Source organism: Anoplopoma fimbria, chromosome 21 (assembly GCF_027596085.1).
Source record: "Anoplopoma fimbria isolate UVic2021 breed Golden Eagle Sablefish chromosome 21, Afim_UVic_2022, whole genome shotgun sequence".
In the NCBI taxonomy this organism is placed as follows: Eukaryota; Metazoa; Chordata; class Actinopteri; order Perciformes; family Anoplopomatidae; genus Anoplopoma; species Anoplopoma fimbria.
In genome coordinates this window covers 9,163,911-9,185,565 of record NC_072469.1, presented here as the reverse complement: position 1 = coordinate 9,185,565, position 21,655 = coordinate 9,163,911, and the positions used below count along the sequence as shown (strand labels likewise).

General features: G+C 41.3%; 3 protein-coding genes across 5 annotated transcripts in view; all 3 read left to right on the top strand.

The window, feature by feature from the left end:
• The window catches only part of oxsr1b (oxidative stress responsive kinase 1b), a 38,913-nt gene extending 36,142 nt beyond the window's left edge, over positions 1–2,771 (top strand). The window contains exon 19 of the mRNA XM_054622695.1: positions 273–2,771. Within this exon, the coding sequence (XP_054478670.1) occupies positions 273–347 (75 nt within the window). The 3' untranslated portion in view covers positions 348–2,771. The remainder of the gene's footprint in view (positions 1–272) is intronic.
• A 1,397-nt stretch (positions 2,772–4,168) lies between these two features.
• Positions 4,169–13,611, top strand: LOC129110983 (solute carrier family 22 member 13-like). 2 transcript variants are annotated; one of them, XM_054623265.1, is made up of 10 exons: positions 4,169–4,600; positions 5,140–5,243; positions 10,555–10,709; positions 11,054–11,225; positions 11,328–11,448; positions 11,541–11,635; positions 11,969–12,183; positions 12,374–12,482; positions 12,601–12,795; positions 12,887–13,611. In XM_054623265.1, the coding sequence occupies exons 1-10, from the start codon at positions 4,229–4,231 to the stop codon at positions 12,957–12,959; spliced, it is 1,611 nt and encodes a 536-aa protein (XP_054479240.1). In that variant the 5' UTR covers positions 4,169–4,228; the 3' UTR covers positions 12,960–13,611. The 2 variants fall into 2 exon arrangements, with proteins under 2 accessions (XP_054479240.1, XP_054479241.1); XM_054623266.1 differs by lacking the exon at positions 5,140–5,243 and having other exon boundaries at positions 10,555–10,609; positions 12,887–13,610.
• Positions 13,612–15,975: 2,364 nt separating this feature from the next.
• LOC129110697 (solute carrier family 22 member 13-like) lies at positions 15,976–21,489 on the top strand. Of its 2 annotated transcripts, XM_054622869.1 has the most exons (10): positions 15,976–16,429; positions 17,613–17,716; positions 18,434–18,588; positions 18,934–19,105; positions 19,208–19,328; positions 19,421–19,515; positions 19,892–20,106; positions 20,297–20,405; positions 20,524–20,718; positions 20,810–21,488. In XM_054622869.1, the coding sequence occupies exons 1-10, from the start codon at positions 16,058–16,060 to the stop codon at positions 20,880–20,882; spliced, it is 1,611 nt and encodes a 536-aa protein (XP_054478844.1). In that variant the 5' UTR covers positions 15,976–16,057; the 3' UTR covers positions 20,883–21,488. The 2 variants fall into 2 exon arrangements, with proteins under 2 accessions (XP_054478844.1, XP_054478845.1); XM_054622870.1 differs by lacking the exon at positions 17,613–17,716 and having other exon boundaries at positions 18,434–18,488; positions 20,810–21,489.
• Positions 21,490–21,655: the final 166 nt, after the last annotated feature.

Sequence of the window (21,655 nt, the reverse complement as noted above, 5' to 3'; positions counted from 1 at the left end):
CAAACCACATTGTAGTAGCTGCCTCGGTTCTCTATCTCATTGTTTGTTAAATTATTGTTAATTCTATATTTTTCTTGAAAACAAACACAGTTTCTTTTCAAATTCAGTGTTACTCACCATTTCTGTGTCTTTGAGGTTTAAAAAAAACTGTTAATTGTAGTTCCTTTCACATAAAATATTTGCAAAGCAGATTTTGTTTTACATTTTGAAACCTGCATGAAGCCAGCCAACATCTGTTGCTAACTACTTCTTCTTCTCTCCTTATCTCACAGGCCTCTGGAACCGAGGGATCTGAAATACCAGATGACATCAAATTGATGGGCTTTGCTCAGCTCAGCATTAGTTAAACTGTTGTACTACCTGGAGCCGTGACTTGCCTAAAAAAATGTGAAAATACAAAAAAAGATATAGTTAAATGCATTTTTCTTTCTATGGCTGTAAAGAAACCACTACTGCCAAAGAAAACAGTACCTTTTTGTCGCCCATCGGATTATTCAACGCCGCCTCGTTGAATTCAGCTGAAGTATCAGAGCGCACATTAAAAGAATCCCTCAAAAAAAGTTTACAGCTTATATGTGGAAGGATGCAAGTATGTACAATGAACAGTTCTCACTTACCATTCTGGTCTCATTCATCCTGTTATTTTTTTCTCTCTAATATGTGATGCATTTGCACAATCTTAACTAACAGCCCTTGAATCTTGATAAGTGTAACAATGCCTTATATTCATCAGAACTACTGAATGCACGTTTTTGGGGGAAGTCCCTAGTTACCATATGGAGCATTATGTTGTCTGAAATGTTCAAATGTGGTTTCGGTTGCTTGCGTCAAACTTTTAACTTAATTTTCAGAGAAGGTAAAATGCAGCTTTACTAAGCCAGCTTTTAAGTTCAGACTCACTCCTGTACTCGACAAATGTAATGTGAATTTACTTTTTCAGAAGGATGTGAACACTCCCAGCCGTCCCAATCTTTGAAGGATAAGGCTAGTTTTATTCTGTATTTCTTGTAATTCTGTCTTACTGTCTATTATCTGTATGAAAAGACCAAAACCAACAATGTGTTAGTCTCAGAGGTCATATTTATGGCAAAAATAATTCCCTGAAACAGCTGGGCACTATTAACAGCAGCAAGAGGGTGTTTGTAGGATGAACTCAAAATAAACTACCCATGTTCTTCATGTCACCCAGTGCAACGATTTGACCCAATTATGTATTTTTAGTAGTTTTGCGGCAAAAAACAGACAATACAAAAATGTATACATATTGCCATTCTTATACTTATAAGTATTGATACAACCAGCATCATTATAATGGAAAGTCTCCTGATGAAAGAAATTAGTGTGAAAGAAATTGATAAAGCTGTTATTAAGTTATTACACGTATATAGATTATCCACTACTTCAAATTGATATAAACTTAAACACATTACCTAATTATAAAACGTAAGGAGTTCAAGATAAGGTTGATTTTTGTCTTAATTTTTACCATTGCCAAATTTTCCTGCTCTCATTTTACTCAGGATACTGGCCTGAGGTGTTTTTGCAAATTTGATTATATGTTGACATTGTAGTAAAGTATAAAAGTTTAACGACAGCTGAAACCACCAAGTGTTGTGTGAACAGATGTGTCTGTCTGTTGGTATTTGTGTCTGTTTGGAATCAGTTTCTCATAAAAAAAAAAGACTTAAGTGCATTTTTGTTTATGTGGGTGAAACATAAGTACTTGATTCAACCTCTAGTATGTAAATAATTATATTTTCCTTTGGTTTGTTTTTATACTGGGTGTTTCACTCTTGGCCTTTTTTTTTTTTTTTTTTGTCCCTATGACACGATCGTGGGTTGTAGCACTGCGTGAAGGAAGACAACGACACTGCAAACATGACTTTGAATAAATGTTGCGAGACATACTGTCACTTAACCGTATGGCAATTACATAAATACTTTTTGCCTTTGAAAAGTTTGAATATATATATATATATATTTTACCATGATGCAATGCTCAATGCCACCTTAAATTTCCCCAAATTTTAAGCTGAGTAACAGCAAATTTGTCTCCAGCTCTTAATAATACCAAGTGGAGGCTGTTTACAGTATACTTATTTTAAATCTGAAACGCCAGCAAGGTTTTACTGTTTCATTTGGTGACGTGATCATTTCATAACCCTCCAGATGCCATATTGAATGAAAATTAATTTTTTTTTGCTTTCAGAAAAAATGTTACAAGGATATCCTTATATTGTGACTTTAAACATTTTACGTTTTACACTAGCCTTGAATTGACGTCCAAGTGTTATTGTTTAGTTTTTTTTACATGACATCAAGGTTTTGATTCAAATTTTCAGTGTCTTTCGTCCCGGTGATCTCCTAAAATGGGAGCAACTAAATCAGCAACCCAATGTTACTTTTCATTTTAAAACTGCAGTATTTGGTGCCATTCTCCTGGTTTAGTCCGCAGCTGACGGCAGACAAGGACAGAATAAGTGTGAGTGTGTGTATGTGTGTTGCATAGATCGAGCCCTGCTTCTAACAGGGTTCATGGCTTTGTTCTCATCCTTTCTTCATCAGTCTCTTCTGTCCGGCTTAAGTGTAGTCTAACAAAGCTGTAGCAACTGAACAGATGACCGGCAAAAACATTTTTGTCCAGGCAATAACTCATCGAGGCTGTAATATATTTAAATTTTCAAACAGTTTTTTTCCATTCTTTCATTTGGTCATTTTGGAGTTCAAAGCATGTTTCTCTTGATTATTTTTAATCAATAAAGAATAAGCATATCAGCCTCCTCTTGGCACTTTGTGTTTGTTTTTGTTTTTTATAAAAATGTTTCATTTTGAGAAAATTGTTCCTGTAAATAATCACGTTTAAAAAAATGAATAATACTGCAGGAACCAGTCACCCACACTGAACTGACGAGGTGAGTTGCCTTTTATGCTTTATATGGTGTAGGTGTATGGTCTTCACTTTTGCATTGTGCATTCCCTCTCTTTTTGTAAAGTTATATTTCACTAATCATTATTCTTATTTTATAGCCATTTAACTATTCAAACACGGATTTCTTTCCTCTACTTTCACTGCCTTTAGGTTTACTGTTCTTACTATCTCTATTACTACAATTGTCCTTTTACAACCATTTCACCCAGAGTAAGTCAGATTCTAGATAACCCTGATAACACTTTCCTAGCTTTGACAAAGCTCTACTGAAGACACTTTCCAACCATTTTCAGACTCATTACTTCCCAAAATGTAAAATCTGATTGAGAAAATAGGTTTTGAGTCAGTGGAGTAGTGCTTTAATATATCTACCAGTACCGGTAAGTTAATCACAATTTTGCCCTTGAAAAGTGGCACAACCTGATCTCAGGAAAAGAAAGAAAAGCATTTAATAAAATGATGTGGAGGACAAACCTCTTTATCAAATCATAACTAAGTGCGACCTGTGTGTGTTTGGCATCTATGGCCAGCGGTGTCTTCAGGTGACCTTGTTTTATTTAACATCTCTTCAAGTCAATATGGACTGAAGTGCACATTATAAACTGACAAAATTAAATAAAAACACATCAGCAATAAAGTTCAAAATGGCATCTTATAAATTACTAAAGGTACAATAGGAGCTTGTTGTCTTACTCATTCTTAATTCTGATTGGATGTGTCACAAATTCCCTCTCATTTAACATAGGCCTAATTTATACTATGTACCTTAGACTAAAAGAGTAGACACGACATGGACTACAATGGGTTTTTCCTGTTGTAAGACAGAAAATAAGAAAGAGTGACCTCGTTCCCATGTATATTGTTATGGAAGTATTGTGTTTTTCACTTTAGGGACACCACGTTTGAATGATTTCTGACTCCAAATGTTTGTGACCAATCAGAAAGAGAAGCTGGTGGAACGTCCACCCAACTCAGACTTTGTAGAGCATTCCTGCTAATACTTTTTTGAAGTCCTTTATACACACTTTCTATTAGTGCAGGCTCTGCTTGAGAAAGCTACCCATAGTATTGCTCTAAAAACAAGTTTGATGCACGAGGAACTCGATTAACTGACATCATATTTTGATACGTTGTCAGTCTGTTTGTAAACAACCTAGGAGGTTATAAAATCACTGTGATTGTCATTTCAAACATTAACTTGCAGGACAAGGGTCAAATTGACAGTTGCTGGCTGGATGTTGCTTTAAGCCAGACCTTTCTCTGTCCTGAGCTGCACTCTTGGAAGATCCAGATACCACTATGAGTAACTTCGGGGAGATCCTGAAGGAGATTGGAGGGTTTGGTTTGTTTCAGAAGCGTTTGGTGGCTCTATTATGCATCCCCACCTTGTTTACAGCTGATGTGATGCTTCAGCTGTTTACGGGCCTGAGCTTCCCACATCACTGTAACACCGACTGGATCTTGGAGCGTGGGCCAAACCTGACAGATGAGAGACAGAAAAATCTCACCCTCCCTGTGAACAAGGTTGGGAAGTATGAAAGCTGTGAAATGTTCACACCTGTGGATTTGAATTTGGAAACAATCGAAGCATATGGGATTAACGCTACAACTGAATGCATAAATGGATCAGTTTTTGAGGCACGCAAAGGTGCTTCCAGCATTGTTACAGAGGTAAGATAGTTGTTTATTCACCAACAGAAAAACACACTTAACTGTACCATTAAATATATTTATTGTGATTTATGTGAGCATAATGTTTTTTTGTTTATTTTATTTGTTATGTATTATTTATCAGTTATTCCAGTGACTTTTTATCCCTTCTGAGCCACCATACTGTTCTGACAGCATTTTATTAATGCCTTGTTTCCTGGCACATGTTTAGAAATGAGTTGGTTCCACATATTGATAAAAATCACAACATAGAAAAAATAAAAACAATACAATTTAAACGTGATAACATTAAGTACTCCATACTACTATATTAGAATGATAGGATTGATTTAAATCTACTCAATTGCAGCACAAGTTTAACAACTTTAGCAGCAGAACAGGTTCACAACACTTTCTTAGGGTGACGAGTTGAGAGATGAGATGATGGAATCACCACCACTGTTATAAAAAAAACCTTTTTGTTTTTGACCAGAAAAATAGAACTTACAGTATATTGGTGTTTTGTTCTTCTCCTCTCACCATCCTGCCTCTGTCACCAGTTCAACCTGGTTTGTGACAGAAGCAGTTGGGTTGAGGCGTCCCAGTCCATCTACATGTCCGGTCTTCTGCTTGGAGCGCTGGTGTTTGGGCAGATGGCCGACAGGTACACATGCACTTCCACCTTAACTAGATATATACCGTATTTTCCGCACTATAGGGCGCACTGGATTATAAGGCGCACTGTCAATGAATGGTCTATTTTCGATCTTTTTTCATATATAAAGCGCACTGGACTATAAGGCGCATTAAGCGAAACAAAACAGTCAGTCAGTCAAACTTTATTAAACGTGTTCACAATAACTCTCAACATTGTTCAAACGTTAATGAGCGTATTCACAATAACTTTTTGTCCTCTAACTGTGGCCATCTCGCTTTGTTCCCTCGGAAACTCTGTGTGGTCTTCTTTACTTGGCGCTGGTCATCTTCTTGCTTCCTCCACTTCCGTACCATTGATTCATTAATGTTGAATTCTCTCGCAGCTGCTCTATTCCCATGTTCTACTGCGTGACTGATAGCCTTGAGTTTGAAGTCCGCGTCGTAAGCGTGTCTCTTGACAGGTGCCATTTTGGGGTCCTTATACACACACACACTGTAATGTGATGGTGAAGCACAGTATGTATTACTCCTGACGCTCCTGACTACGGTAGCCGTAATGCTGCAAGCGGTGCGGCTTTGTAGTTTACCAAAGTCGTACTAAAACATTTTGACAGAGCGCCGTGTACCACACAAAATCGCTTCGAGGTCAGTAAGCACAACCAGAATGAATCCATATATAAGGCGCTCCGGATTATAAGGCGCACTGTCGTTTTTTGAGAAAATTAAAGGCTTTTAAGTGCGCCTTATAGTGCGGAAAATACGGTACTGGATAGTTAAGATTCTGAACGGGTTGTCAACCAAGCATCCATAAAAGTGGTTAATTTAAAAGGTGCTGCATTCGAAATTCAGATAATTTCTATAGCAGCAAACAACTATAAGCTATGTAAAAGATATAGAGGAGTAAGTCCTGAGCAGATAATGAAGTTACTCTCTCTCTGTGTTGTAATCCAAACTTCTCTGGGCTTTGTTTACATAGCTGGTCCGGCCGCACATTCAATTCAATTCAATTCAATTCAGTTTATTTTGTATAGCCCAGAATCACAAATTACAAATTTGCCTCGGAGGGCTTTACAATCTGTACACATGCGACATCCTCTGTCCTTCCCTCACATCGGCACAGGAAAAACTCCCCTAAAAACCCCTTTAACAGGGAGAAAAAAGGAAGAAACCTATGGGAGAACGACAGAGGAGGGATCCTTCTCCCAGGATGGACAGAATGCAATAGATGTCATGTGTACAGAATGAACAGCATAACAGAGATTGCATGTTTGTGCATGTGAGTTCCTGTGTGTGTGCCCCACTGGCTAGCCAATCACTGCCGCTCTTCACTCTGCTCATATCCGGTGGTCACTGTTGAAAACGCTGCGTTGTCGCGTAACGACCATCCACCCTAGTTCTCCCTCAGGTAAACACTGTTATCATGTTCCTTTATTGATCCCCATGGGGGAAATTCAAGTGTTGCAGCAGCTCAACTACACAGACACAGACAATAAATACACATACTATACAACTACACAGACAATAAATACACATACTATACAACTACACAGACAATAAATACACATACTATACAACTACACAGACAATAAATACACATACTATACAACTACACAGACACAGACAATAAATACACATACTATACAACAAAATAAAGATAGAACAGGAATAAAAATGTACAGTATATCCACATGGGGGCGCCTGGTCAGCATGTTGACAGATTGTGGTCTCCGCTGTTGTTGTACAGTCTGTTTGTGAACAACCTAGGAGGTTATAAAATCACTGTGATTGTCATTTCAAACATTAACTTGCAGGACAAGGGTCAAATTGACAGTTGCTGGCTGGATGTTGCTTTAAGCCAGACCTTTCTCTGTCCTGCGCTGCACTCTTGGAAGATCCAGATACCAATATGAGTAACTTCGGGGAGATCCTGAAGGAGATTGGAGGGTTTGGTTTGTTTCAGAAGCGTTTGGTGGCTCTATTATGGCAGTGGGCACAAATGAGCGTCTGAAGCGCTCCGTCCTACTCTTTGGCAGAATCAGCCGATGGCTGAAAGAGCTGCCCAGCTGCCACAGTTCCTCATGGAGAGGGTGAGAGAGATTGTCCAGGATGGCTCCGAGTTTGGCCTTCATCCTCCTCTCACCCACTGACTCCAGACTGTCCAGCTCCAGACCCACCACAGAGCTGGCTTTCCTCACCAGCTTGTTGAGTTTGTTGGCATCTCCAGTCCTGATGCCACCACCCCAGCACGCTAAAGCAAAGAAGTGGGCGCTGGCTACCACAGACTGGTAGAATGCCTTGAGCAGTTTATTGCACACATTGAAGGACCTCAGCCTCCTCAGGAAGAACAGCCTGCTCTGTCCTTTCCTGTAGAGGGCATCAGTGTTGTGTGTCCAGTCCAGTTTATTGTTTATCTGCACCCCAAGGTACTTGTAGGACTCAACCCTCTCCACTTCCCCTCCCTGAATGAAAACAGGGACAGGGGGGCTTCTGTTCCTCTGGTAGTCCACCACAAGCTCCTTGGTCTTGCTGATGTTGAGCTTCAGGTGGTTGTTGCTGCACCATGTGATGAAGCTCTCAATCAGTCCTCTGTACTCCTCCTCGTTGTCCCTGGTGATGCATCCAACAATGGAGGAGTCATCGGAAAACTTTTGGAGGTGGCAGGAACCAGAGTTGAAGCGGAAGTCCGAGGTGTAGAGAGTGAAGAGGAACGGTGCCAGTACAGTTCCTTGGGGTGCGCCGGTGTTGCTGATCACAGACTCAGAGACACAGCCATCCACCCTGACGTACTGTGGCCGGCCTGTGAGGTAGTCTGTGATCCAGGAAGTGGTGTCGGGGTGCAGGTTCATCTCCAGCAGCTTCTCTCTCAGTAGGGAGGGCTGGATGGTGTTGAAAGCACTGCAGAAGTCAAAGAACATGACTCTCACAGTGCTTCCCAGCTTCTCCAGGTGAGAGAGGGCCTTGTGTGTCAGGTAGATGATGGAGTCCTCCACCCCGATGTGTGGCAGATAGGCGAACTGTAGTGGGTCCAGGAAAGCTGTAAGCTGGGTCCTCAGGTGCCGCAGAACCAGTCTCTCCAGGGTCTTCATGACATGTGATGTCAGGGCCACAGGTCTGTAGTCGTTAAGACCGCTGGGATGACTCTTCTTCGGCACCGGGACAATGCAGGACGTCTTCCAGATTGTGGGCACCTTCTTCAACCTCAGGGAGAGATTGAAGAGGTGCCTGAGAGGAGCTGCCAGCTGTCCAGCACACACTTTCAGCAACCTAGGGCTGATGTCATCAGGTCCACTGGCTTTGCTTATCTGAAGCCTGGAGAGCTGATGCTGTACCTGGATGGTGGTGAAGGTGGGGCTGGGTGGTGAGGGGGTTTGAAGGGAGCTGTGAGCTCCTGGCCGTGGGTGAACAGTTGTAGGGGGGGATGGGGGGAGTGATGGGCTGTCCTGGTCCACATCTGTGGAGATGTTGGTCTGAAGAGGGCTAGTGGGTGAGGGGGGGCATCCTCTGGTCCTAACAGTCTGCTGAGAGGGGGAGGTGGCAGAGGTGTAGATGGAAGGGGAGCAGAGACCCCAGCAGAGGTGTGAATGGGGGAAGAGGTGTTAGGTGGAGACCTAGCCTCACTATCGGAGCACACCGGGGTGGGGGTAGTGTCGAACCTATTGAAGAATAGGTTGAGCTCCGATGCGAGTGCTAGGTCACCCTGTACTCCAGATGAAGGCAGACTGCAGCCTGTCATCATTTTCATCCCATTCCACACCTCTTTAGTGTTGTTCTGTCCCATTTTAGCCTCAATCTTCTCCCTGTAGCTGTTCTTAGCCTCTCTCAGCTTTCTCTTCAGCTCCTTCTGAACAGCCCGAAGTTCCCCTCTGTCCTTAGCCATGAAGGCCCTCTTCTTCCTGTTGAGAAGGCCCTTCAACTCTTTGCTGATCCACGGCTTGTTGTTGTGGTAGCAGCGGACCTTCTTTGTTGGCACAATGGTGTCCTCACAGAAGTGAATGTAGTCTGTGATGCAACGAGAGAGGCCCTCGATGTCCTCCCCGTAGTCCTCCTGGAACAGTTCCCAGTTTGTGACCTGAAAACACTCCTGGAGGGTGTCCTCGGCGTCCTCCGACCAAACCTTCACAGTCCTTGTGCTGGCCGCCTGTTGCATAGCCAGTGGCTTGTAGGTGGCCACAAGTTGTATGAGGTTATGGTCAGATTCACCAAGGGGGGGGAGGGCAGAGGAGCTGTAGGCCCCCTTTACATTCACGTAAAAGAGGTCCAGGATCTTGTTCTCTCTCGTTGGAACACTGACATACTGTTTAAAGTTGGTCAGGACAGGAGAGAGGGAGACATGGTTAAAGTCCCCGCTGATCATTATGAGTGAGTTGGGATGTTTAGTCACTCGCGTGAGTGGATGACGTCACTCGCGCTCCTCGCTGCAGCTGATGGTGGGATGTAAACAACAACAACAATGGCGTGCGAGTACTCCCGCGGTAGATAGTAGGGTCTCAAACCCACCACCAGGAGCTCAATGTCGGGAGTGCAGATACACTCCTTCACAGTGACATGGCCGGGATTACACCATTTAGAGTTGACAAAGACGGCAAGACCTCCTCCTCTCTTCTTACCGCTCTGTTTCCCTCTGTCCGCCCGAACCAGCGTGAAGCCGGCTAGTTCGAGGAGACTGTCCGGTATCTTCCCGTGCAGCCATGTCTCCGTGAAGCAGAGCAGACTACACTCCCTGTAAGCCCGCTGGTTGCTCACCAATGCTGACAGTTCATCCACTTTGTTAGCGAGGACCTCACATTCCCCATAATGACCGTGGGGAGAAAAGGTTTAACTCTCCTGTCCCCCTCCATCCTCTCCCGGACCTTCACTCTGGCTCTTTTTCCGCGACGGGGTTGTCTCCATATCGCGTCGGGTATGCGGGCGGAGGGAACGGTCAGCATGATTAAAAGTTCCAGTTGTGTGCAGAGAAAGGGGGAAAAAACGCTACAACTAAAACGCTGAAGCAGGAACATACAATTACCAAAAAAAAAGACAACAACGAATAAAAATAGTACTGTTGCCATTGTTGCCATTGTTGTGTGCTGTTAGCACCGTTAGCTGCTAGCTGGCGGCAAAACTGTCGCCATTTTGACAGCCATGTGGAGGCAATCGCTCAACATGCTCTGAATTTCAAATGTAGCACCTTTAAACAATTCAAAGACACATTTTTACACAGGCAGTGTATCTGTTAACATGGTTTTGTATTGTGCTGAACTTTTAGGAAAGATTCATATACATCCTTATAAAAAAACTCAAGCACCAATGTAACAGTTCTTCTCTTCTCTTTGTAGGTTCGGTCGACGCTTTGTGGTGCTGCTTTCACTCCTTCTCCTACTGGTGTTTGGTGTCAGTGTTGGTTTCTCACCCAACATCTATGTTTACATTGTTCTCAAATTTTTTGGTGGCATCTCCATTTCAGGCATTCTTGTTACTTCATTTGTGATAGGTGGGTAAAATCTTGTCAGTGTCTGTATTTGAACCATCTATTTATACTTCTACTAGCCACAGAGGGAAGAAAACACAATTCTGTTTTGCAGTGTCCTTTATAATCAGCAGCACAGAGTGCCTCCATTTGCAGAGGGGTTATTTGTAAAAGTAAAATGAAAAACACTGATTAGTGATGCTTTGCAAGCTGCAACTCCTTTTGCATTGCTGAAGCAATCATACTGTACATTTACTGAATGATGTCAAAATGACAGTAAAATTATTTATAAGGCCTGCATGTATTAAGGTGCATGCACATTTTCTACAGCTAACGTTTAAAAATAACATGATATTGTTGATTTGCAGGTGGAGAGTGGAGTGATTCCTCCAAGTTTGCTTCATGCACCATTTTCTGCCACTCTTCTTACCCCCTTGGACTGATCCTGTTGTCTGGCATTGCCTATTTGATCCCCAACTGGAGGATCCTGCAGCTGGTGGTCTTCAGCCCTCTTGTTGTTGTCCTGGGTATCATTTACTGGTCAGCAGCCACTAAAACCACATGGATATAATGTTTTAAATGCTAACCGCAATTTTAACTGTAAGACAAATAAAGTTGATATAAAACTTATATGTCAATTAGGATTCTTCCAGAGTCAGCTCGCTGGCTCATCACCCAGGGCAGGAAGAAGGAAGCCATAAAGGAGATTCGGAGGGCTGCCAAGGTGAACGGAAGGAAGGTCCCGGAAGATCTGCTAGACAAGGTGAGCTGCTCCAACCACAACCAGATCAAACACAATAAAGCTCTGAAATAAATATACACTAACCATAAAAAAATGACACCTGCATTGTTTAGCTGGATGATGAGGGTCCATCCAAAAGAGGAAGCATGTTGGACATCTTCAGGATATCGTATCTGAGAAAACGTGCACTCATTATGAGCTACGTGTGGTGAGTATTTATTGCAACCTTCTGCCGCGTCCAAAGCTACACTATTAAGCCAGAGATACACTTGCTTTTAAATACACAATGGCGTGCGCACGATGGCTTTCTCGCAAATCCAGCATCCGTTTGAAGCGTTTGTTGTGCACATCTGTCAAAATCTAGTTGTATACTTTTGTCTGGTGTGTCCTCTGGTGAAATCCTCCAGTAACACTTGTGGTACCCAAGCAAGTGTGTGAACAATTCAGTTTGGGATGCAGCCGGTTGTCAATGCCAACGCATGGTTAAGAAGCAAGTTTATCTCTGACTGCTGTGAAGATATCTATTTATTTCTGTTAATAGGTTTGGAACAAGCCTGATGTACTACGGACTGAGCCTGAATGCAGGCAACTTCGGTCTGGATATCTACCTCACACAGTTCGTCTTTGCTTTCGTAGAATTTCCTGCACGTCTGGGCAGTTTGCCTCTTATTCAGCACTTTGGGAGGAAAGTATGTCTAGCAGGGGTCCTGATGTTTGGAGGTGCAGCTTGTCTTGGGATAATTGTCATTCCAAAAGGTAAGTTGTTGTATAATAATAGCAGTCTGTTGTAATCCGCCCTGACCATTTAATTTTCCTGATTCTTGAGAACTAAGACAAATCCTTTTTAAGAAAAAACATACCCAGTGATTCTTGCTCCATCCATCTTCTAACAGAAGACATGTTTTGCACTAATGTGTTTTTGTCTGATGAATCATTTGTCCATCAGACCTTCCTGTGGTGGTAACCATCATAGCAGTAATTGGAAAATTTGCAGCCACTGCCAGTTTCTCCATTATCTATGTTTATTCTGCAGAACTATACCCTACCATTCTTAGGTAAGGTAGTTAGTGTCCCAAAGGTAAAACATAAAGTCTGTTATTATCCTTAATATTAATGTATGCAATTGTTACATGCTAACAAGATTACTGACAAGTCCATTGTCTATACTGGCAGGCAGAATGGTGTAGGTCTAAACTCCGTGTGTGCTCGTGTGGGGGGCGTCATCGCTCCGTTGATCAGACTCCTGGGTGTCTACCATTACTCCATTCCAATGCTGATTTACGGCATCGTGCCCATTGTTGCTGGGGGTATATGTTTACTGCTGCCCGAAACCCTCAATGTTGAACTCCAGGACCACGCTGAAGTCCTGTGAGTTGATGAACTCTTTCACAACAGAGTGCTTATTCCTTTTCAAGAAACTCAGAGCGGTGTATAATTTTTATTTTGTCATTGATTACAGAAAACCTGAGAATGGACCTCAGATGCGATCCTTCAATGAAGAGGAAAAATCAGAAAAGAGCACAAAAATGTAATTTATATGGACCTTTTATAATATAATTTTTTTCACACCGTAAATATATAGTTTGCCTGCTCTCAACTGATAACTGGTAACAAGGACGTATCAGAATGCAGTTAGCTAAATGCCAAGCATCAATTGAATCATGTCGAACATGATATCATTTTTAGTTGTTACAATCGATGAACAAAGTTTTACCACTGCAAAAATTATATACAGTTTGATAACTGGATTTTGTAAATATATTAAATGATGCCTTTATATTTGATAATACACTTATTTGTTGTTGAATAATGAACAGTATGTGTGTTGATATTGCCTCGGTATGCATTTTTATTGCAACAACTGTTTTGTGAAAGAAATAAGTCTAACACAACTTGATGAAGCTGGTTTTTAATTATTACGTGTATAGATTGTCCAGTACTTCAAATTTATAATAATCTCAACAAATTACCTAATTATAAAATTTAGGGAAAAGGAGTTTCAAATAATATTGATTTTTGTCTTAATTTTTACCATTGCCAAATTTTCCTGCTCTAATTTTTACTCAGGATACTGGCCTGAGGTGTTTTTGCAAATTTGATTATATGTTGACATTGTTGTAAAGTATAAAAGTGTGTCTGTTTGGAATAAAAAAAAAAGACTTAAGTGCATTTTTGTTTATGTGGATGAAACATAAGTACTTGATTCAACCTCTAGTATTTAAATAATTATATTTTCCTTTGGTTTGTTTTTATACTGGGTGTTTCACTCTTGGCCTTTTTTTTGTCCCTATGATACGATTGTGGGTTGTAGCGCTGCGTGAAGGAAGACAACGACACTGCAAACATGACTTTGAATAAATTTTGCGAGACATATTGCACGTATATTTATATACATAAAAAAAAACAACCAGATAAAGACTGTCACTTAACCCTATTGCACGTATATTTATATACATAAAAAAAAAACCCAGATAAAGACGGAGTAAGTGTGTGTGTACGTGTGTGTGCGTGTATGTGTGTATGTGTTGGGTAGATCGAGCATATTGCATATTACCCAACTAGAGAGCTGCGCTCCATCAGTGCAGGGTTACTTGTGCTTCCCAGAGTATCAAAAAGTAGGATGGGAGCCAGAGCCTTCAGTTATCAAGCTCCTCTTATGTGGAACCAGCTTCCAGTTTCAGTTCGGGGGGGCTGCTCCAGCAGACACACTCACCACTTTTAAGAGCCTACTCTTAAAAGTGGTGAGTGTGTGTGTCCCCTCTAAGACCTTTCTTTTTGATAGCGCTTATAGTTAGGGCTGGCTCAGCTTTGCCTTGGTTCAGCCCCTAGATATGCTGCTATAGGCCTAGACTGCCGGGGGACTACCTAGGATACACTGAGCTCCTCTCTCTTCTCTCTCTATCTTTATGTATTCATGTCCTATTTATGCACATTACTGACTTTGATTCTTCCCCGGAGTCCTTGTGCTTTCTCGCCTCGCAGGTTTCCATAAATCGTGGCTGTACCTGGACTGTGGTTGTGCCTCCTGCTGTGGCCCTGCTGACACCCACTGCTACTACCATTATTATTATTAGTCACATTACTATTACCATTCCCTGTATCATTACGCATATTGGCTTTGCTTCTACCCTGGAGTCTTTGTGCTTTCTCGCCTTGCAGGTTTCCATGAATCGTTGTGGTACCTGGACCGTGGTCGTGCCTCCTGCCGTGACCCGGCTGACACCCATTGCTACTTCCATTATCATTACATTACAGTCATTTAGCAGACGCTTTTATCCAAAGCGACTTACAATCAGTAGCTCAAAGCTTATATTACATATCATTACATATCATTCACCAATTCACACACTGATGACAGAAATGCAAGGTACCACCGGCCCATCAGACTCTAACTAACATTCATACAACATCCAGTCCACACCGATGGCAAAGCCCCCACCCGACCACTTCGCTCTGCTGCCTCGGGGCGATTGGTTGCCCCGTCGCTCAGAGGTCCCTGTGGCTGATCGACCCGGTCACAGCTTTTTTCTGTCCTGGCCCCACAGTGGTGGAATGAACTCCCCACTGACGTCAGAACAGCAGAGTCGCTGCCCATCTTTCGGCGCAGGCTGAAAACTCACCTCTTCAAGAAGTACTACCCTGAGCCTTCCACGTAGCACTTATTGCATTCGTATTAGTTTGTTGCACTTATTGTATTCGTATCAGTTCGCTGCACTTATTGTATTTGTATTAGTTTGTTGCACTTTTCGTAGTAATTTGCTTCTGCACTATACTTTTGCTCTGGTTTATGTTTTTAGATGCTTGTTTAAGAAAGGAGATGCACTTATGACTTCTGGTGACTAGTAGTTCTCTTGAATACACTTATTGTAAGTCGTTTTGGATAAAAGCGTCTGCTAAATGACTGTAATGTAATGTAATGTAATGTAATATATCTTTAATCTCTTCAAGTCAATATGGTGTCTCTGAAGTGCACATTATAAACTGACAAAATTTTATAAAAACACATCAGCAATAAAATTCAAAATAGCATCTTATAAACCACTAAAGGTACAATAGGAGCCTGCTGTCTTTCTCATTCTTAATTCTGATTGGATGTTTCACAAATTTGACTTAAAGAGTAGTTACGACATAGACTACTATGAGTTTTTGTAGTTTTTTTTACCTGTGGAGTGTAAGACAGAAAATAAGAGAGTGACCGCTATGCAATGTATATCGTTATGGAAATATGGAGTTTTTCACTTCAGGGACACAACGTTTGAAAGATTTCTGACTCCAAATGTTTTAGACCAATCAGAAGGAGAAGCTGGTGGTTTGGAGATTGAAGCGGAACGTCCATCCAACTCAGACTTTGAAGAGCATTCTTGATAAGACTTTTTAAAGTCATTTATACACACTTTCTGTAAGCTGCACAAAAGCTCGACATCAGCTGGACTTTAGCCTAAGGGACCCTGACATCACACTTTGTCAGTCTGTTTGTTAGCAGTTTAGGAGATTATAAAATCACTGTGATTGTCAGTTCAAACATTAACTTGCAGGACAAGGGTGAAAGCGACACTTGTTGGCTGGATGTTGCTTTAAACCAGACCTTTCTCTGTCCTGCACTGCACTCTTGGAAGATCCAGATACCACTATGAGTAACTTCGGGGAGATCCTGAAGGAGATTGGAGGGTTTGGTTTGTTTCAGAAGCGTTTGGTGGCTCTATTATGCATCCCCACCTTGTTTACAGCTGATGTGATCCTTCAGGTGTTTACGGGCCTGAGCTTCCCACATCACTGTAACACCGACTGGATCTTGGAGCGTGGGCCAAACCTGACAGATGAGAGACAGAAAAATCTCACCCTCCCTGTGAACAAGGTTGGGAAGTATGAAAGCTGTGAAATGTTCACACCTGTGGATTTGGATTTGGAAATCATTGAAGCATATGGGATTAACGCTACAACTGAATGCATAAATGGATCAGTTTTTGAGGCACGCAAAGGTGCTTCCAGCATTGTTACAGAGGTAAGATAGTTGTTTATTCACCAACAGAAAAACACACTTAACTGTACCATTAAATATATTTATTGTGACTTTTTATCCCTTCTAAGCCACCATACTGTTCTGACAGCATTTTATTAATGCCTTGTCTCCTGGCACATGTTTAGAAATGAGTTGGTTCCACATATTGATAAAAATCACAACATAAAAAATAAAAACAATACAATTTCAACTTTATAACATTAAGTACTCCATACTACTATATTAGAATGATAGGATTGATTTAAATCTACTCAATTGCAGCACAAGTTTAACAACTTTAGCAGCAGAACAGGTTCACAAAACTTTCTTAGGGTGACGAGTTGAGAGATGAGACGATGGAATCACCACCACTGTTATAAAAAAAAACGTTTTTGTTTTTGACCGACTGCCATTTTCTGTTCATAAAAAACTCAAATAGGGGCTGAGAAAAATAGAACTTACAGTACCGTATTTTCCACACTATAGGGCGCACTGGATTATAAGGCGCACTGTCAATGAATGGTCTATTTTCAATCTTTTTTCATATATAAGGCGCACCGGACTATAAGGCGCATTAAGCGAAACAAAACAGTCAGTCAGTCAAACTACATTACCCATGACCGTTAGCGGGTTGATGAGTTAATGATGTGGGACGGGGGAACGCGTGTTGTGTTTTCAGAGCGAATGCAGAGTGTGAAATAAAGCCGACGTTTATTTACTCCGTCCACAAAAAGCCTTTCTCAGCCCTTTTGTTTCCCACACTCCTACAATATATAAAATACTGATAGCCTTGAGTTTGAAGTCCGCGTCGTAAGCGTGTCTCTTGACAGGAGCCATGTTGGGTCCTTATACACACACACACACACACACTGTAATGTGATGGTGAAGCACAGTGTGTATTACTCCGCGACGCTCCTGACTACGGTGGCCGTGATGCTGCTGCGGTGCGGCTTTGTAGTTTACTAAGTCTACTAAAACATGTTGACAGAGCGCCGTGTACCACACAAAACCGCTTCACGGTCAGTAAGCACAACCAGAATTAATCCATATATAAGGCGCTCCGGATTATAAGGCGCACTGTCGTTTTTGGGAAAATTAAAGACTTTTAAATGCGCCTTATAGTGCGGAAAATACGGTATATTGGTGTTTTGTTCTTCTCCTCTCACCATCCTGCCTCTGTCACCAGTTCAACCTGGTTTGTGACAGAAGCAGTTGGGTTGAGGCGTCCCAGTCCATCTTCATGTCCGGTCTTCTGCTTGGAGCGCTGGTGTTTGGGCAGATGGCCGACAGGTACACATGCACTTCCACCTTAACTAGATATATACTGGATAGTTAAGATTCTGAACGGGTTGCTCTTTACTTTTAAGTCAACCAAGCATCCATAAAAGTGGTTAATTTAAAAGGTGCTGCATTTGAAATTCAGATAATTTCTATAGCAGCAAACAACTATAAGCTATGTAAAAGATATAGAGGAGTAAGTCCTGAGCAGATAATGAAGTTACTCTCTCTCTCTGTGTGTTGTAATCCAAACTTCTCTGGGCTTTGTTTACATAGCTGGTCCGGCCGCACATGCATGTTTGTGCACGTGAGTTCCTGTGTGTGTGCCCCACTGGCTAGCCAATCACTGCCGCTCTGCACTCTGCTCATATCCGGTGGTCACTGTTGAAAACGCTGCGTTGTCGCGTAACGACCATCCACCCTAGTTCTCCCTCAGGTAAACACTGTTATCTCTGTCAGCACTGTTGCCATTGTTGCGTGCTGTTAGCACCGTTAGCTGCTAGCTGGCGGCAAAACTGTCGCCATTTTGACAGCCATGTGGAGGCAATCGCTCAACATGCTCTGAATTTCAAATGTAGCACCTTTAAACAATTCAAAGACACATTTTTACACAGGCAGTGTATCTGTTAACATTGGTTTGTATTGTGCTGAACTTTTAGGAAAGATTCATATACATCCTTATAAAAAAACTCAAGCACCAATGTAACAGTTCTTCTCTTCTCTTTGTAGGTTCGGTCGACGCTTTGTGGTGCTGCTTTCACTCCTTCTCCTACTGGTGTTTGGTGTCAGTGTTGGTTTCTCACCCAACATCTATGTTTACATTGTTCTCAAATTTTTTGGTGGCATCTCCATTTCAGGCATTATTGTTACTTCATTTGTGATAGGTGGGTAAAATCTTGTCAGTGTCTGTATTTGAACCATCTATTTATACTTCTACTAGCCACAGAGGGAAGAAAACACAATTCTGTTTTGCAGTGTCCTTTATAATCAGCAGCACAGAGTGCCTCCATTTGCAGAGGGGTTATTTGTAAAAGTAAAATGAAAAACACTGATTAGTGATGCTTTGCAAGCTGCAACTCCTTTTGCATTGCTGAAGCAATCATACTGTTCATTTAACTGAATGATGTCAAAATGACAGTAAAATTATTTATAAGGCCTGCATGTATTAAGGTGCATGCACATTTTCTACAGCTAACGTTGAAAAATAACATGATATTGTTGATTTGCAGGTGGAGAGTGGAGTGATTCCTCCAAGTTTGCTTCATGCACCATTTTCTGCCACTCTTCTTACCCCCTTGGACTGATCCTGTTGTCTGGCATTGCCTATTTGATCCCCAACTGGAGGATCCTGCAGCTGGTGGTCTTCAGCCCTCTTGTTGTTGTCCTGGGTATCATTTACTGGTCAGCAGCCACTAAAACCACATGGATATAATGTTTTAAATGCTAACCGCAATTTTAACTGTAAGACAAATAAAGTTGATATAAAACTTATATGTCAATTAGGATTCTTCCAGAGTCAGCTCGCTGGCTCATCACCCAGGGCAGGAAGAAGGAAGCCATAAAGGAGATTCGGAGGGCTGCCAAGGTGAACGGAAGGAAGGTCCCGGAAGATCTGCTGGACAAGGTGAGCTGCTCCAACCACAACCAGATCAAACACAATAAAGCTCTGAAATAAATATACACTAACCATAAAAAAATGACACCTGCATTGTTTAGCTGGATGATGAGGGTCCATCCAAAAGAGGAAGCATGTTGGACATCTTCAGGATATCGTATCTGAGAAAACGTGCACTCATTATGAGCTACGTGTGGTGAGTATTTATTGCAACCTTCTGCCGCGTCCACAGCTACACTATTAAGCCAGAGATACACTTGCTTTTAAATACACAATGGCGTGCGCACGATGGCTTTCTCGCAAATCCAGCATCCGTTTGAAGCGTTTGTTGTGCACATCTGTCAAAATCTAGTTGTATACTTTTGTCTGGTGTGTCCTCTGGTGAAATCCTCCAGTAACACTTGTGGTACCCAAGCAAGTGTGTGAACAATTCAGTTTGGGATGCAGCCGGTTGTCAATGCCAACGCATGGTTAAGAAGCAAGTTTATCTCTGACTGCTGTGAAGATATCTATTATGCTGCGGGACTAATAAAGGATTATCTTATCTTATCTTATCTTATTTCTGTTAATAGGTTTGGAACAAGCCTGATGTACTACGGACTGAGCCTGAATGCAGGCAACTTCGGTCTGGATATCTACCTCACACAGTTCGTCTTTGCTTTCGTAGAATTTCCTGCACGTCTGGGCAGTTTGCCTCTTATTCAGCACTTTGGGAGGAAAGTATGTCTAGCAGGGGTCCTGATGTTTGGAGGTGCAGCTTGTCTAGGGATAATTGTCATTCCAAAAGGTAAGTTGTTGTATAATAATAGCAGTCTGTTGTAATCCGCCCTGACCATTTCATTTTCCTGATTCTTGAGAACTAAGACAAATCCTTTTTAAGAAAAAACATACCCAGTGATTCTTGCTCCATCCATCTTCTAACAGAAGACATGTTTTGCACTAATGTGTTTTTGTCTGATGAATCATTTGTCCATCAGACCTTCCTGTGGTGGTAACCATCATAGCAGTAATTGGAAAATTTGCAGCCACTGCCAGTTTCTCCATTATCTATGTTTATTCTGCAGAACTATACCCTACCATTCTTAGGTAAGGTAGTTAGTGTCCCAAAGGTAAAACATAAAGTCTGTTATTATCCTTAATATTAATGTATGCAATTGTTACATGCTAACAAGATTACTGACAAGTCCATTGTCTATACTGGCAGGCAGAATGGTGTAGGTCTAAACTCCGTGTGTGCTCGTGTGGGGGGCGTCATCGCTCCGTTGATCAGACTCCTGGGTGTCTACCATTACTCCATTCCAATGCTGATTTACGGCATCGTGCCCATTGTTGCTGGGGGTATATGTTTACTGCTGCCCGAAACCCTCAATGTTGAACTCCAGGACCACGCTGAAGTCCTGTGAGTTGATGAACTCTTTCACAACAGAGTGCTTATTCCTTTTCAAGAAACTCAGAGCGGTGTATAATTTTTATTTTGTCATTGATTACAGAAAACCTGAGAATGGACCTCAGATGCGATCCTTCAATGAAGAGGAAAAATCAGAAAAGAGCACAAAAATGTAATTTATATGGACCTTTTATAATATAATTTTTTTCACACCGTAAATATATAGTTTGCCTGCTCTCAACTGATAACTGGTAACAAGGACGTATCAGAATGCAGTTAGCTAAATGCCAAGCATCAATTGAATCATGTCGAACATGATATCATTTTTAGTTGTTACAATCGATGAACAAAGTTTTACCACTGCAAAAATTATATACAGTTTGATAACTGGATTTTGTAAATATATTAAATGATGCCTTTATATTTGATAATACACTTATTTGTTGTTGAATAATGAACAGTATGTGTGTCGATATTGCCTCGGTATGCATTTTTATTGCAACAACTGTTTTGTGAAAGAAATAAGTCTAACACAACTTGATGAAGCTGGTTTTTAATTATTACGTGTATAGATTGTCCAGTACTTCAAATTTATAATAATCTCAACAAATTACCTAATTATAAAATTTAGGGAAAAGGAGTTTCAAATAATATTGATTTTTGTCTTAATTTTTACCATTGCCAAATTTTCCTGCTCTAATTTTTACTCAGGATACTGGCCTGAGGTGTTTTTGCAAATTTGATTATATGTTGACATTGTTGTAAAGTAGAAAAGTGTGTCTGTTTGGAATAAAAAAAAAAGACTTAAGTGCATTTTTGTTTATGTGGATGAAACATAAGTACTTGATTCAACCTCTAGTATTTAAATAATTATATTTTCCTTTGGTTTGTTTTTATACTGGGTGTTTCACTCTTGGCCTTTTTTTTGTCCCTATGATACGATTGTGGG